Source organism: Bactrocera neohumeralis, chromosome 2 (genome assembly GCF_024586455.1).
Source record: "Bactrocera neohumeralis isolate Rockhampton chromosome 2, APGP_CSIRO_Bneo_wtdbg2-racon-allhic-juicebox.fasta_v2, whole genome shotgun sequence".
Taxonomy (NCBI): Eukaryota; Metazoa; Arthropoda; class Insecta; order Diptera; family Tephritidae; genus Bactrocera; species Bactrocera neohumeralis.
Genome location: NC_065919.1, coordinates 87466629 through 87482036, shown reverse-complemented (window position 1 = coordinate 87482036; position 15408 = coordinate 87466629). Strand labels below are relative to the sequence as shown.

Genomic DNA, 15408 nt, shown 5'->3' with positions numbered 1-15408 from the left:
TGCAAGAGTATTTGTTAGTGTAGTGGATAGTGCAATAAATAAAATTTTACCAAAAATATTCTTAAAAAAATAGTATCTATGTATTTATTCAAATAATACATTTGTCTTTCAATTATACATAAGTAATAATAAGCACCAACAAGCTACAGCCTAGATTTGTACGAGTATTTAGTGGAAGAATTTTGCCTTGAATTCCAAGCAACCCTGCCAGTTCTCATCGAAGCCGGGCACCACCTGCTTGGCATTAGCATACCACTTCGTCACATTAGCATATTTGCTGAAATCAAAACCGGACACATCGAATGTAGACACTGTTGCAAGAACCGCTATGTCAGCCAAGCTGAGTGCATCGCCGGCGACATAGCTGTGGCCCTCCAAGAAGGTGTCCAACAACTCGAAGGCCGTCTCAATTTTCTTGTACAACTCGGGATCAGCTGGAGCCTTGGCAAACAATTGCGGGAAATAATAGTCGGAGTAGCTCTTATACAGAGTGCCCATGTCGAAGTACAAACGCTGATTGATCAGGGCCTTCTTCTTCGGGCACTTGGGATACAGCGAGTCATCTTTGCCGTACTTCTCAGCAAGATATACCATAATGGCGCGCGACTCCCATAGAGCGAAACCGTTATCCACCAAAGTCGGTATGGTATGCTGTGGGTTGATTTTCAGAAACTCGGGTTTCAAGTGCTCGCCAGCCATTAGATTCAGAATCTTCTTATTCAAGTTGACGTTGAGTGCCTTGGCGGTCATGATGACGGAACGGCAAGGGGAGGAGCCACCGACATAGTAGAAATCCATTTTGATATTGTGTTGGTTTTGGCAAATGCTGGAATGGGAAAGAAATGGTTTATTACTATTAAGTGTGAGGACGCAGATTATTATAAATGTTTAAAGATAGCCTCTACATTTAGACAAGTAACTAATTGTCTGGCTGTAGTTGAGTAGTGAAAAATGCAAGTCATTATATTACTGATGGTGAAAAAAATCACGAGGAATGTAAATTATTGTATGGGAGTTGTTTTAGAATGTCGTTGTGTGTGCGTGTGTCTGCTGTAAAATTTTCAAATGAATTTAGCAATCAGCAATTTGGATATCTCCAATTACTCTGTATAGCATCAACTCGACATTAGTCATATTGTGTTCAAGGTCTTTCGAAATCAAACAAAATATTCGGCTTCTACATCATCTTTTCCGTTCTCAAACTCCACATACCGTTTCTATTTTTAAACAAATGAGGTTAATGTCATTATTATTTGATGATTTTTACTACCAACAAAAGCAATAAGCCTACACAGCTTTCATACATATGTATAACTCATACGGTAATCAAGCTTTTCAAATAACTGCTTACATATCACTAAGCTACCTTCACGCCTATTTTCTTTCACTTTTTACACAATAACACTTTCAAATAATATTAGTATACACACAAAGGCAATATTTTGTTCAAAACACGCATTAAGCACATACTGTTGCACATATTATACATATATCAAAAAAAAGATAATTATGTACTTTTAAACTTTTTAATTGGCTTTGCTCTTAGCTCTTAAACTTACCTTAAGCGTTTAAATATGAACGGTGAATTAACAACTGATGTGGTACCGGCGAGTTGTTGGCGCTTTTATAGCTAACTTGCACCTTGTTTTTTCCACAAGCGACTGCCGGTCTAAGCGAATGACGCACTGTTTGTGCAGAAGGTTCGCGTTTTAAGAGAGCAACTTTGGAAATAAGCATCTCTTAGCAATTTATCGCTTGCCGCAAATAAATAAAAAAATAAATAAAAAAATAGCTTTACTGTTATCAGAGAAATATATTTTTAGATGCAAAAAAAAATATTTCAAATAATCAAGTAAACAGTAAGTGACTGAGGCGAGAAATTTTAAAGAAATGATTACCAAAAAAAAAATTTTTTTCTGAGTTCAGGCATAAATTTATATTATTATAATATATCGTTTTACTTTATTTATATTGTCATATTTTATAAAATTAATTCAAAGGTACTCAAAATGCTGACTAATAAATTAGCATATAAAGAAGTAAAATTGTTCACTGAAAAAACTTAAAACCCGGTATTCAAAAAAAAGGAGAACAATTAATGAGATAACGAGAAACTGACGATTATTTTTAACTAGTTTTCTGGGAAAACTGTTTTCGCACGTTAGTTTCTCGTTATCTCATATAATGAAGTTCTTCACGGAAAAGAATTACACCTATTCAAAAACACATATTAGAATATAAAATTCTAGAACAGACTGAATTAAGCGGTGCTGTTGTTGTTGGTCTTCCATCCGTTGGAATGGTAAGGGTTAGCTAAGTTGTCGTCGACGTCATCTAACGGAAGACCCAAGAAAAGTGCTTTTTCGACGGGATCGGACCAAAGGGAGAGGGGTGTTAGATGAGTGGGGTTGGTGAGACATGCAAAAAAGTGGCCAGTGTCATGCGGAGACTGATTCCACGAAGCACATATGTTGGATAAGTCGAGGACTATTCTGTATAAGGAGGAGAACGAAGCTGCGCAAGAGTCACTCTCGTTTCTCGCGGCAACTCGAGCTCTTCGTCTACGATGGTTGGTGGTTTGACTCCGAGTACGCCATTCACTGGAAGGAAGTCGGCGAAGGTGTTGATAGCTCCACTTGTTGCTTGTTCTTCAGCGATGGTTATCGAGAGACTCCGAAACGCCGTTTAACTGTAAGGATCTCAATAATTCAATTCGACAACAGAAAATATAAATATATTTAACTATAACTGATATTCTAAATTGATGGATGACTTAATTTTTTCGAAAGAAATCCATTGAAAATTAGTTTCATAATAAAATGTGAGTTACGTCTTATATTATACTCCACCCCTTCTAATCTCAAACAACGCGACACAGGAATGAGATTTTATCTAAAAAAAAAAAACAAAAACAGCAATAAAAGCTAAAAATATTACCCACGTTTCATTTGATAAGTTTCTATAATGAACTTCAAAGTCAATTAAATTTTGGTGATCACTCGAATGTTCGTTTAAACATTACTTTTTATGACTTGACACAATTTTTCAAAACACTCTTTACTGCTGCTCTTTAGTCATCAGCTAATAAGAGAAAACTATTCATCTAACAAACATTTGAGCATAAAGTGGGAATTCCGAAACCCTTTGCGCTGTCATTCAATGAGATGATTCAGAGCACCGATATTTCTCTACTTTTCTACGCATATGTATGTGCGTCACACCACAGAAAAATTCTCAACCATGTACATACATACATACATATCTACACAAATACCCACTAACATACTAAAACAATTGTGTTTTGATACTCTGCGAAGCTACAAAATGCTTAGACCGAACGGCAGTGGTTCCCATTGATGATGACGAGCCGGTAGCAAAGCTTTTCCACAAACAAGTTTTGCTCGCAAACCAGAAGTCTTCTGTACTATTCTTGGGCAGCTGATTATTTTCTTTTAGAGTTCATTTCCCGTCTTTTGGGAATTCCGCAGTTTTGACTAAAATTGGAATACGACTTACATATGTACATACATATATCACCTATGTAAATACTATATATACATATACATATATACATATTTATGGGAAGATGCTGGATTGTACATACATACATACATACATATGTACATTTTCCAGTTATTTGATCTTACAACTCTTCGGATTTCAGTATTAGAAAGGAACATTACTCTATTAGTACTGAGATGAGTTTATAAGCAATGTGACCAGTTGACTTCACTCCAAGTAAAAATGTTTTGAATAACAACCAACAAAAAAATACAGTTATTCCTATACTCACGCATAAATTTAAATGAACACCTTTCACTGATAATAATGAGGCGTGTTGCTAAGAATTGAATTATCTTTTCTATCTAATCTGTACTTCTCTCTCTCTTTTCTCTCAGCGCCACTCTTCTAAATAAAATGATTTCTGTTATTCAGGTTAATTTTTTACCATAAATATCAGTCAGTATGCAAGATATCTTAACAATAATAGGTTCGGTTAGGCTAATTTGGTAGGCCGATAAGCCACGCATGGACCACTTTTGGTCCTTTGTGTTTACCAGATGGAGTACACTTGCTAAGTCCAAGAGAAGTAGTCATCGTTTAGGATGCCAGCGCTTAACGCGAATTTTAACAGATTCTGCGGCCTCACTGTCGATACTTCCTTCAGTGTATCATACTATGGGAACCTCAGTTCACAGATGCTGCATTTTTTTCCTGGTGCCCAGCTCTAGACATTTCCTGCAGACTTCTCTATCTGTCAGCCACATTTTGCGGTCGTGTGTCGCCACCAGACAGTGACCAGTTAGTATTCCCTTCTCTTCTATCGAGTGCCAAGAGGAATGCTGTGTACTTCCGATCTACCGTTTTGCACCCTGGTAGCTCATTCTATCGGGTTTTGATTTTCTTTATCATGCTTTTGTCGAGGTCGTCGTTTAGACAATGCATGGATTTCCCAATGTTCACGTTTTCAGATGTTAGCCTTACACCATTCTAGGCAATCTTGTCCCCTATTTCATTGCCCTCGATGTCTTTGTAGCCTGGCACCCAGTAGAAGTGAAGTTGCTTATTTCTGGCAACATTTTCCACTGCTACCCCGCTTTTCAAGACACTTCTGGCGGATATGGGATACGAGGTTACTCCCTTGATTGCTGCTTGCCTGTCTACCTAGATGTTGACTCTAGAATTGCCGGCACGTGCATTAGAGGCCAGCTCCGCTGCTTTCGGCATAGCAAAGACCGCAGCCTGAAATATACTGATGTAGTCCGGCAACTTAAAAGGTTGACTTATGACTAACTCTGGACTACCCGCACCAACACCATTATCCATTTTCGAGCCGTCCGTATAGATGTTTAGAGTGTTGCGCGTAGCTAACATACCTTTACGCAAGCCATCTTTTTATACCCTGAACAGGGTGAACTGTAACACCCAGAAGGAATCGTCGGAGACTTGTATGGAGAACTTTCACATTTGACAAGATATATTCACGAAATTTGGTATAGATTATTTTTTAAGGCAACAATGTAATCTCTAAAAAACTTGTTCAGAACTGAACACATAGTTACTAACAGAAATGCAACTGTGAAGAGTATTTAGCTTCGGTGCAACCGAAGTTAACGTTTTTTCTTGTTGTATGCTTACTTAGAACCTTTTTTCCCCAGATGAAAAGTGGAGTTGCCGACCACCATTACCCACCGAGCTATGCCCGAAGGTTCTATATGTAAATTCTCCTGCAGCCAGTAGTCTCCCCGTCATTTTATCTGCGCAGTTTTCATTGAAGAGGTCTATAGGCGGCAGGCTTAGTGCCAGTTCAAGAGCAGCTGTTGGAGTTGTTCTCAAAGCTCCCATTAAGCACAGCGCAGCGATCCTCTGAACCCTTTCCATTAACTTACGGTAGGTGAATTGTCGTACGCCTGTCCAGCATCAACTGCAGTGTAGAGCAGAATTATTAACAATAGTAATATTAAATTAACCAACGATCTTCGATGTCAGGGAAATCCACAGCGCCCATATTTAGTATATAATTCTAATGGACTTTGTGCCGAATATATCATAATAAAACTATGTTGAATTATTTTTTCGAACATAATTTTGTTTGATGGCAAAAGCAGCCCAGATTTTCCTCTATCTCCAATACTGTAATTTTCGACCACACGGTTGACCTACATATATAAAAACCCATTTAAACACCGAACAGAAATAAAACCACGCTCACATCTGTAAAGTTAGATTCGAAGGACTCCCGACGTTTTGGATTTTTGAGCCAATCAGGGCAGCATAAGTCCAGTGCTCTCAGCTGATCTACCTCCCCAAATTAACTTTCCACTAAAACAAAGATTGAGGTGGTGTATACACACACACCTTTCGTTTTCCAATAGCATGTACGATAACATAAAAAAATCAACACAAGGTTATTCTGCTGTACTAAAAACATACCAATATGGTAATATATTTATTTAAACTGAACTGATAAGCTACAAAGAGATGATGACTATAATGTGTTTATGCACTCATTTTTTTATTATTCGAAGCGTTCCATTTTTCTCACTTGATCCACAATTCATATGTGTATCGCTGAAACGTCAATTACCACCTATACACCTTAAATAAATCACAACCTTTCTGATTTTCATCTGCACCGGCCAGTGTTTTGCTGAGGTGTGCAAACCAACTGGCAATGTTTGGGTATTTGCTCAAATCATAGTCCAAACATGTCGCTATGGTCGAGACAGTGGCATACGTGGTGAAATCGGCAATCGACAAGCTATTGTTAGCGACGTATGTTTGCGCCTCCAAGAATGAATTCAAGATTTCCAATTTATCTTCAAGTTTGGCCAAGTCTTCTGGCACTGGCGGCTGCTTATCTCTAGCGATGGGATAGTAATAATTGCTGAAGACTGCATACAAGTTCAGGTCGAAGAATATACGTTGGTTGACAATAGTCCTCTCTTTGGGGCTTTTCGGGTACAACGAGTCGTCTTTGCCATATTTCTCGACCAAATAGATAAGGATAACACGTGACTCCCAAACCGAGAAGCCATTGTCCACCAACGTGGGAATGGTATGTTCCGGATTAAGCTTCAGAAATTCGGCTGCCAAGTGCTCACCTTTACTCAAGTTCAGCGTCTTGCGATTCAATTCAAGACCCAATTCTTTAGAGAGCAGTAAAACTGATCGGCAGGGCGCAGATACGAGGTCATAATAGAAATCCATAGCGACTAAAATTTCAAATTTTGTATTATATTTAGATATGTAAATGGAAATAATTTGTGTTTTTTTTACCTTATAATTTGCTTAGATACGGCTGCTGTCACTCTCGCCTACTATGCACAACTGTGAATCTGTCGCAAACAGTGCCTTTATTTATTCCGGCAGTGCGTGGCAAACTTACACATTCGAATGGTTTATTTGCTGAGAGTTTATGCGTATAAGAGCGTGTCAGCAGTCCCTATGTACTTTTCACTGGTTTCCACCTTTTCAGCTCAGGTGTAATTAGACCTATAACTAGTTTTCCTTAAATAAATGTGTTTTTAATTATGAAAACCCAAAAACGTATAATATCTATAAGATATCTTTTCTATTTAAAGGTTCCCTCTCAATATTAAAGAGTATATGAAATGGTTAATTTTGCTTTCATTTATATTTATATACTATACTCGTATGTATGTATGTATATGGAAACAACCAAATAGCACTCTCATCATTTTTATGATATAATATCTAGTGGTCGCAGGTACGTTGAAACTCATCTGTACTCAAAGCTCGCTCAGTGAGTCGTAGAATATACAGAAATTAGAAACAGAATTTGCAATACATGAAATCTTCTGAAATGTATTTTGTTCGAAAGTGTTAATAATGCAATGAGAGCGCGCAATCATGGTGACTTGTTCTCTACTAATGACGGAAGCAATCTTCTTACCCTTCGGCATTGTTGTTTCAGATTCAAATAAGCCGAAAAAAAAAAACAAACAAACATACATAACTGACTATATGTCTAGTAGAGATGAGTGAGAGAAATTATTAATTGAGCTGTCTAATTTATAATTAAGCTTTCGGAAGAAAGCTGCACTTCGGAATAGTATATATAGTATATACCTTGAGCAGCCACCTCCTCTTGAAAGACGCTAAAATGTTCCGGTAGTCGGAAACTATAGTTGATTGAGAGCTCCCGACACAGGACTCCACATCCTATCTTCCCTCTTAACATCGATCAATGTTTAATTAAGTAAGATATGTATTGTACCGGGCTCTTGTCTTTTATTTTTATTAATATTTAATTTATTTAAATATTTATAATAGAATTTGAATAAAAAAATAATTTTATTGTAATTATTTTAATCATATTTACTCGTTAAAAAAATTTTCAGAAATTTGCTGGGTTACCCTGCTGGTGGTTTGGTTGATACATACTTACATATGTATGTATGTCAATCATATTGTTTGTTGATTGGCACGTGTATTGAAGAGCAGCCGTAAATTTCCATTGAGCGTGCATGTGTTATAAAACATACGTATGTATGTATGTGTGATCGCTTTTAAAATTCGTGATAAGGGCGCGTCGATTTCAAAGTGATATTATACCATATTTATTGTACTGTCTATTGTCGCAAGCCAATTTAGGTATCATTATAAATTCTTAGATAAATTATAGTAAACATTATTGTAGAGAGAGTATTCTCTCTATAAGTATTCAAGTGGTTGATAAATGGAGAAAAAGAGGAAGCATACAGATAACGTACTCTCACGCAAAACTTAAATTTATTAGTACATTAGGGCGTGTCTTACTTTTAAACTGAGTATAATAAAAATAATGGGTTGTCAAAAAAGTCTTGCGGTATTTTTATTGAATTTTTTTTTTTTTTATTGAAATAAATGAATTTTTGGAATATTATATTATGGATCATTGACCGATGAATGACTGATTAATTTTCGTAGGTAATTCAGTATTTTATCGCAATTTTCGAACAGGCCTTCCGAGCGTGGCGCATCTTCGACCAAACCAGAACGAAAACTTTGAAACCATCGTTGTGCGGTGGAAATGGAAACTGTATCGGGTCCATAAACTGCAGCTTGAGATGCATTTTTGCCTTTATCGTATTTTCTCTTTATAACTCACGAACGACTTAAAAGAAACGACAATCAATCAAACGCGTGAAATGAGCTTTCCCAAAAGGTATAGCATGACCCGATGCGACGAATAAAACTAGAACTACGCACTTTCAGCGCCAACTAGCGAAAATACCGCAAGACAACCTATACAACATAAAACTTCGATCATCAAGCGTTTGTGGTAAAAATTTGGAATATTATATTATGGATCATTGATGAATTACTGATTCATTTGTAGGTATGTAGTTTAATAATAACGATGTTTCGAATTGGAATATTTTTGTAAAACTAGTCCTTATAGATTTGAATTTGAAACATGGTAGCACAAAGCGTTTTTAGCCACTTTTTAAGGTTTGGCAAATCGAACAAACAACTAATCTAATTAAACACGTTGGCGTAATGGAGATGTAGAGGTGGAATAGTAGGAAACCAATCGTTGAAGCCACTAGTTCTTTTGTTTTTTTTTTTGTATTTTTTTTTTTTTTTTTTGTGTTTGAAGTAAATATGGTCGATAATGACTCTACTCCCGGTATTTTTGTCGTTTCGCCTAAATTTTCCTGAAAATTGATATAATGGCGCCTCTTTATGAATGGTTAAATCTTCTATATTATTGAAATATTTCCTTTTTATTCTATTTAGTATAGTATACATACATATGTACATATGTATATTGAGATTAAAAAAAAGGCATATTTTTTTTTATAGAAAATTAAATGCTGGAACTTAATCGCGCTTGCGAGATATTCATCGTCAAACACCAGTGCTTATGTACTATTATGTTCTATTTTTCACAATACGAGGCGAAAAAAACTCTGGCCCACCCTAATGTATGTGGTTTTTTCGTGTTTGACTCAGCAGTAGTTACTTTATCTTAGTTTTTAGTCGAATATTAAGCCACCTGTATGCCAAATACAATAATAGAACTTGGATTATGACTGGAGGGAAGAAATAAAATCTTATTCTATAAAACGGAACCAACCGATATTACATACAAAAATTATTAGATAATTTAATTTTGTTTTTGGATCACGGTGGCCCATTTTAATGTCATTGTAACTTAACGTCTAGGTTTTTGCAAGTCATTAGCATGACACTACAGGGGATTGATTTTATGACGTACTCATTAAGTAATATAATTCATTGTGCACTGTAATTAGTGAAAATAAAGGTGCGCGGTAAAATCGTACGCTATATGATAACGATAAAATAGAAACGCAGAGTAAATTCTTATCTTTTAGTTATAATCTAAACATAGTGCCGGTCCCTGATTTGGTGGTATACAAAGCAAATGAATATAGTTATTGCCGCATTCAAAGTATTCGACGAATAATTTGCGGTTTCTGCTGCGAACATTTCATGTTGAGTCAATATGTTAGCAGTTACCATTAAAATGTATGTTTTTCTGGCACCAACTAAGATTAAGTACTATAAATAAATGTTTTAATAGTAAAAGTTTCTATATACATACTACGCTTGTAGAATTAAATGCAATGGGTTGTCAAAAAAGTCTTGAAAGATTTTTATTGATTTTTTTTTATTGAAATTGAAAAGAAGATGTTACGGATAGAAAAATCTACAAAATTAATTTGAAAGATTCAAAGCGAATCGTGTCGACGACATCGTTTATGAAAATGGCGCATCTTCAATCTATTACACCAGAACGAAATCTCCATCTCAAATCAATGAAAACGTATCGGGTCCAAAACTGCACAAATTTTATTGGCCTCCGAATATAGCCTTTAAGTAACTGTAAAATATCGTATTCTCATTATTTTGCTCCAGGTTTGCGACGCTATAACTCAAATCGACTTCCACAATTAATTTACTTAAACTGTGAATTTGTCCCTTTCGGTACTTATTTTCCTTTTTCAATGGCTCAAAGATGCTCAATGAGGTTAAAATTTTTGGACCCGGAGAGCCAGTCGAGCAGTTTTATCCCATTATCCCAAAAACACATTTTGGCAATTCTTGCAATATGTTTGGGATCATTATCCTCCATGAAAAAATCTCCTTGTCCACGTTCGAGTCTAAATTATATTCAGACTGGGAAGATATGAGTCTTCCAGAATATCGATATAATATGTGACATGCATTATTAAATCATCGATCTGCCGAATTACACACAGCTCATATTCGGAAAAATATCCCCAAGCCATCACCTCCAAATTAAAGATAGTCAAAGTTTTGTTGAAATGAATTGAGTTGTATTTAAGATAACGCTATGAATTTATGCAAGTCAGAGGCTCCCTGCCGGAAATTGAGCTAGTGCAGAACAATATAATTCGCTCACTGATATAATCGATATCAGTCAACGATATTCTATTTTTAAATGTTTTATACAATTTCGTCACATGTCATAATTATGATGAAATGAGCATAAAAACATATGTATGTGTCCATATGTGTAAATGCATTTGAACTTAAGGTTGTAAAATAAAGTAATATAGAAATACATTACACTGGTGAAACCTAGATTTCCAAACTAGTGATTTTCGGTTATGGTAAGCTGTCTTGAGAACAATGATTAAGGATGCTCTCCAGTGACATTGAAAAAGATTTTTCTTGAAATTCTTACCTTCATTATTCTTGGTCTTTCACAATTCTTGTCTTAGAAATAGATTTGAAGTCTAAAAATCTCCATTTATAGTATGTTACTAAAATCCTAACTAATTTATTCCGGGATCGTATTTTGTTAGAGTAGGAACTCAACTTGCTTTCTTCATATTTCTTGCGGAAACCTAGGGTAAACGTATGTATACCCAGAAACACTGCCATTTCAAAAGATATTCATTTAAGATATACATTCCCAAGGTGAATAAGAACACTTTTTGGAGCATTTACACAAACTCTTTTGGACAATACCACGTCGAACCATTTAACATAACTCAAATTTAAGTAAGCATTATCAATTGCAGGACAGGTTCCTCTGAATAGAATAAACTACCGCCAGAAATTTTTATTGAAAACTAAAACTTGTCTCATCTCAATTCTCATTTTATTTCGAATCTTTTAAATCAGTCGAAAAGTAACACTTTGTTGGCCAGTGTAACGTGTATAAAACAATGGAGGTCAATGCCTGGATAGACAGCAACGAAGTTGGCTAACAACTATGCCCGTAGAGAATTCTCGAACCAATAAGAGTACACTAAAGATCACATAAGAGTGCAAAGAGAAAAAACTGGTTTTATCACTTATTCGCTTGACTCACATATAGACTAGTGTAGAAGCCTTTGAAAATGACTAAACAAAATTCATAAAAAGTCTACCTGTTACATATTTCATAGTGGCAGCAGTAAACAAGCAGTTCGTTTTGTAGCTGTTTAGCGGGGGTTTTCTCAAAAAATACCATCAGAAGGAAATAATTTTAGCAATCATAAGGCCTACTCACATTTTAAAAACATCTGGAATTTTGACTTCCGATATTTTGATTAAAAATTAGAGTTTTACCGTTTTTAAGTGAGTTTCATATAACCATGATCTTTTTTTCTTTCCAAAAATTATCCACTCTGGTCTAATGTGAATATATAGATTTATTTACATACATACATACATATGGATATTCGTACATATTTGGGCAATACTGCGGAACTTTATAAAAGTTGTAAAAACAAACTGCAAACCGTACATATAGACACACACATACACACATGTACATATTTATTGGCCCTCTAAGAATTTCTTCATCTCTAAACAACCTTCTTGATTCTCTTTGAAGCCAGGTGTGACCGCTCGCATGTTCTCATACCACTTTTGGATGTGTGCATACTTTCTTACATTGACGTTGAAGTCTTTTAGGCATTGCGCCACGTCTATGGTGCTAATTGTGGCCAAAAGTGCCAAATCAGCCAAAGTCAGCGTCTCGCCAATCACGAAGTTGTTGCCTGCCAACAAGGTGTTGAATAATTCCAACTGTGTTTCCAACTGCTTGCGCTGCTCTGGATCGAATGGGGTCTTGGACATGAGAGGCTTATAAAAGTACTTGCCGAATGTTAAAGCGAGGTTCATATCAAAGTACAAACGCTGATTGATGAGCGCACGAGTTTCGGGGCACTGGGAGTAGAGTGAGTCGGTCTTGGCATATTGCTCCACTAGGTAGATCATGATGGCGCGGGATTCCCAGAGCGCAAAGTCCTTGTCGACCAGTGTGGGGACCGTGTGTTGTGGGTTGATCTTCAGGAATTCGGGCGTCAGGTGCTCACCAGCACGCAAATCGAGAAGTATCTTGTTCAACTCAATGCCGACGCACTGAGCAGTTAGGAGCACGGCACGGCAGGGCGCAGAAGCGGGCATATAATAGAAATCCATGCTGAAGCGGAACGAGAAAAAGCGGCTTTAAGCACAAAGTAGTAGACAACAGGCGTGTATTTACATAAGTATATTGTATGGTCACTTTGGCGTAAACATTAGCCAGATGTTTATATTTAATTGCTATAATCACTATTGTAATTGCAGTTGTTGTTGGCACGACAAAGCACTGTCGTTTCGCTTTGACATACCTGTTTGGAATTTATTTTTTGTTTGTGTTTTTTTTTTTTGTTTTTTTTTACTACTCCTCCGTTAAAACTGCTTAAATTCGTAAAAGCAACTTCACAGCTGTTCAACGCTCAACTGAATTCTTGCTCATGACTGTGTGTCTATTTAAGTAATTTTCGATGAAAAGGTAAAAACATTTGTTTCTTTGGAGATGCCATACACGCTAACGTGCACTTAACTTTTATTCTCATAACAGCAATGTGGGGAGCGTGAAGAGCTGAGAGCAATGAAAACAATACCTTCGAAAACACAAAAAGAAAAAAAGGCAGTAACATTGTTTTAAAGCTCATAGATTGAGTTTTCCTTGCATTTCGGTAATGTACGCGAATGCACACTCCAAACAAATGTGAATGACTAACACGAAGAGCTGGCTGCGAGTTGCTATAGAATTGAGTAAAATCGTAACGGTATAGTGCGATGTGTGCAAAAGTGACCCGAACCCCGGTGTCACAACAAATTAAGTGAAAATATCTGAACATTCACGAATATTTGGGTATGAGAAAGCTCTGTACAAAGTGGGTGCCGAGAGCGCACGCTTTTGACTAAAACAACAACAACGGCGAACTGATGACTTGGAGCAATGTTTGGAGATGTTCTAGCGTAATAAACCCAAGTTTTTGTTTCGATATATGGCAATGGAAACGTGGCTCCATCATTTTACTTCGAAATCCAATCGAGAGTCACCCGAGTGGACTGCTCACCATGAGATCGCTACAAAGCGTTGAAAAATACAACAGTCGGCTAGCAAGGTTATGGTGTCTGTATTATCGGATGCAGTGAAAACGATGGCAAAAATACATCAGTAGGGCTTCGAATTGCTTCCGCATCCACCGTATTCTTCAGATCTGCCCCCCATCGACTATTTCGTGTTCTCACATTTCAAAAGAATGTTCGTTGAGAAAGAATTTTCGTTGAATGAAGAGGTGAGCGCCAAAACTGAAACCTATTTTGAAGCAAAGGACAAATCGTACCTCAGAAAAGAGATCGAAAAGTTGGAGGCTCGCTATAATTTTTGATATTTGATTGAATAAAAATAAACGAATTTGGACAAAATAAAAGGTTTTTCAATTGATCTGTTATATAAACAACCTAAACTGAAAGACCCACATTTTTCATAAAAAAAACACGGTTGAGCAATTCACAACCTGTCGTAAATCGTAAAATTATAAAAAAAACAAGTGTAGAAATGTATAATTTTACGATTTTACGATGCTTTACGACAGGTTGTGAATTGAACAAGTGATAACAATTTATTTAGCTTTTAATACAGAAAACCCGGCAGCACCCTTTTATTTCACAAAGTATTGTTTGATTGCCAAAATATTATCCAAGTTCTGTTGATAACCTGGAGCAACATTCTTCATGTTCTCGTACCACTTCTCAATATTAGAGTACTGTTTTATGTTGACTTCGAATCCCGGTAATGTAGAAAACACATCCAAAGTGGTCACTGTAGCCAATAGTGACAGATCAGCCAACGTCAGTGAACCACCAACTGCAAACTCGTTACCACCCAGCAGTGTGTTAAATAATTCCAATTGTTTCTTCAACTTCTCCAATATTTCTGGATCGTAGGGCGATTTCTTAAGAATGGCACTCGAACAGTAGCTCCAAAATACGGAATAAAGATCCACATCGAAGTAGAGTCGTTGATTGATGAGTCCACGCTTTTGAGGGCACGCTGGGTAGAGGGAATCTGATGTAGCATGTTGTTCCACCAGATAGATCATGATGGCATGCGAATCCCATACAGAAAATCCGTTATCCACCAAAGTTGGAACAGTGTGTTGCGGGTTAATCTTTATATAATCGGGCGTTAGATGCTCTCCCTTGCGTAAGTCCATCGGAATTTTATTTAACGCAACGCCAATTGCTTGTGCTGTCATGAGTACCGCGCGGCAGGGGCCTGATGCGGGACTGTAGTAAAAATCCATTTCACTGATAATCTGCAAAAGAAAAGAAAACATGTTGACATAAATAAAATACAGTTAGAATTTAAATACTATAAATTTGCAAAGGCAACCCCTTAGAAGTATTTCTGTCAGAAAAATGTTACAACATGAAGTTTATCAGGGACGTCTAATAGCCCACCACCAAGGGTGGCAAGGGTTCGGGTATCTATCGAAGATGTACATATATATGTATATAGAGCAAATAATTTTTCAAATTTACCTATTCCACTATTTTTGATGCGGCTCGGTAGCCAATTCTTTCAACACCGACCACTTCAAATTCTATACTAAATCTTATTTAAAGAGTGGTCAGCAG

General features: G+C 36.6%; 4 protein-coding genes across 4 annotated transcripts; all 4 read right to left on the bottom strand.

Annotated features, from left to right (window-relative positions):
* Positions 1-56: 56 nt before the first annotated feature.
* Positions 57-1668, bottom strand: LOC126755096 (glutathione S-transferase 1-1-like). Its single transcript, XM_050467430.1, has 2 exons — positions 1560-1668; positions 57-826 (listed from the first exon to the last, which is right to left on the bottom strand). Exon 2 carries the CDS (start codon positions 796-798, stop codon positions 169-171), a length of 630 nt encoding a protein of 209 aa, XP_050323387.1. The 5' UTR covers positions 799-826; positions 1560-1668; the 3' UTR covers positions 57-168.
* Positions 1669-5909: 4241 nt separating this feature from the next.
* LOC126755103 (glutathione S-transferase D1-like) lies at positions 5910-6899 on the bottom strand. The gene is made up of 2 exons (XM_050467442.1): positions 6781-6899; positions 5910-6716 (listed from the first exon to the last, which is right to left on the bottom strand). The coding sequence occupies exon 2, from the start codon at positions 6709-6711 to the stop codon at positions 6085-6087; it is 627 nt and encodes a 208-aa protein (XP_050323399.1). The 5' UTR covers positions 6712-6716; positions 6781-6899; the 3' UTR covers positions 5910-6084.
* Positions 6900-12119: 5220 nt separating this feature from the next.
* LOC126758043 (glutathione S-transferase 1-1-like) lies at positions 12120-13213 on the bottom strand. Its single transcript, XM_050472032.1, has 2 exons — positions 13104-13213; positions 12120-12913 (listed from the first exon to the last, which is right to left on the bottom strand). The coding sequence occupies exon 2, from the start codon at positions 12910-12912 to the stop codon at positions 12265-12267; it is 648 nt and encodes a 215-aa protein (XP_050327989.1). The 5' UTR covers position 12913; positions 13104-13213; the 3' UTR covers positions 12120-12264.
* A 1170-nt stretch (positions 13214-14383) lies between these two features.
* On the bottom strand, positions 14384-15399 carry LOC126758048 (glutathione S-transferase 1-1-like). Its single transcript, XM_050472046.1, has 2 exons — positions 15313-15399; positions 14384-15086 (listed from the first exon to the last, which is right to left on the bottom strand). The coding sequence occupies exon 2, from the start codon at positions 15072-15074 to the stop codon at positions 14430-14432; it is 645 nt and encodes a 214-aa protein (XP_050328003.1). The 5' UTR covers positions 15075-15086; positions 15313-15399; the 3' UTR covers positions 14384-14429.
* Positions 15400-15408: the final 9 nt, after the last annotated feature.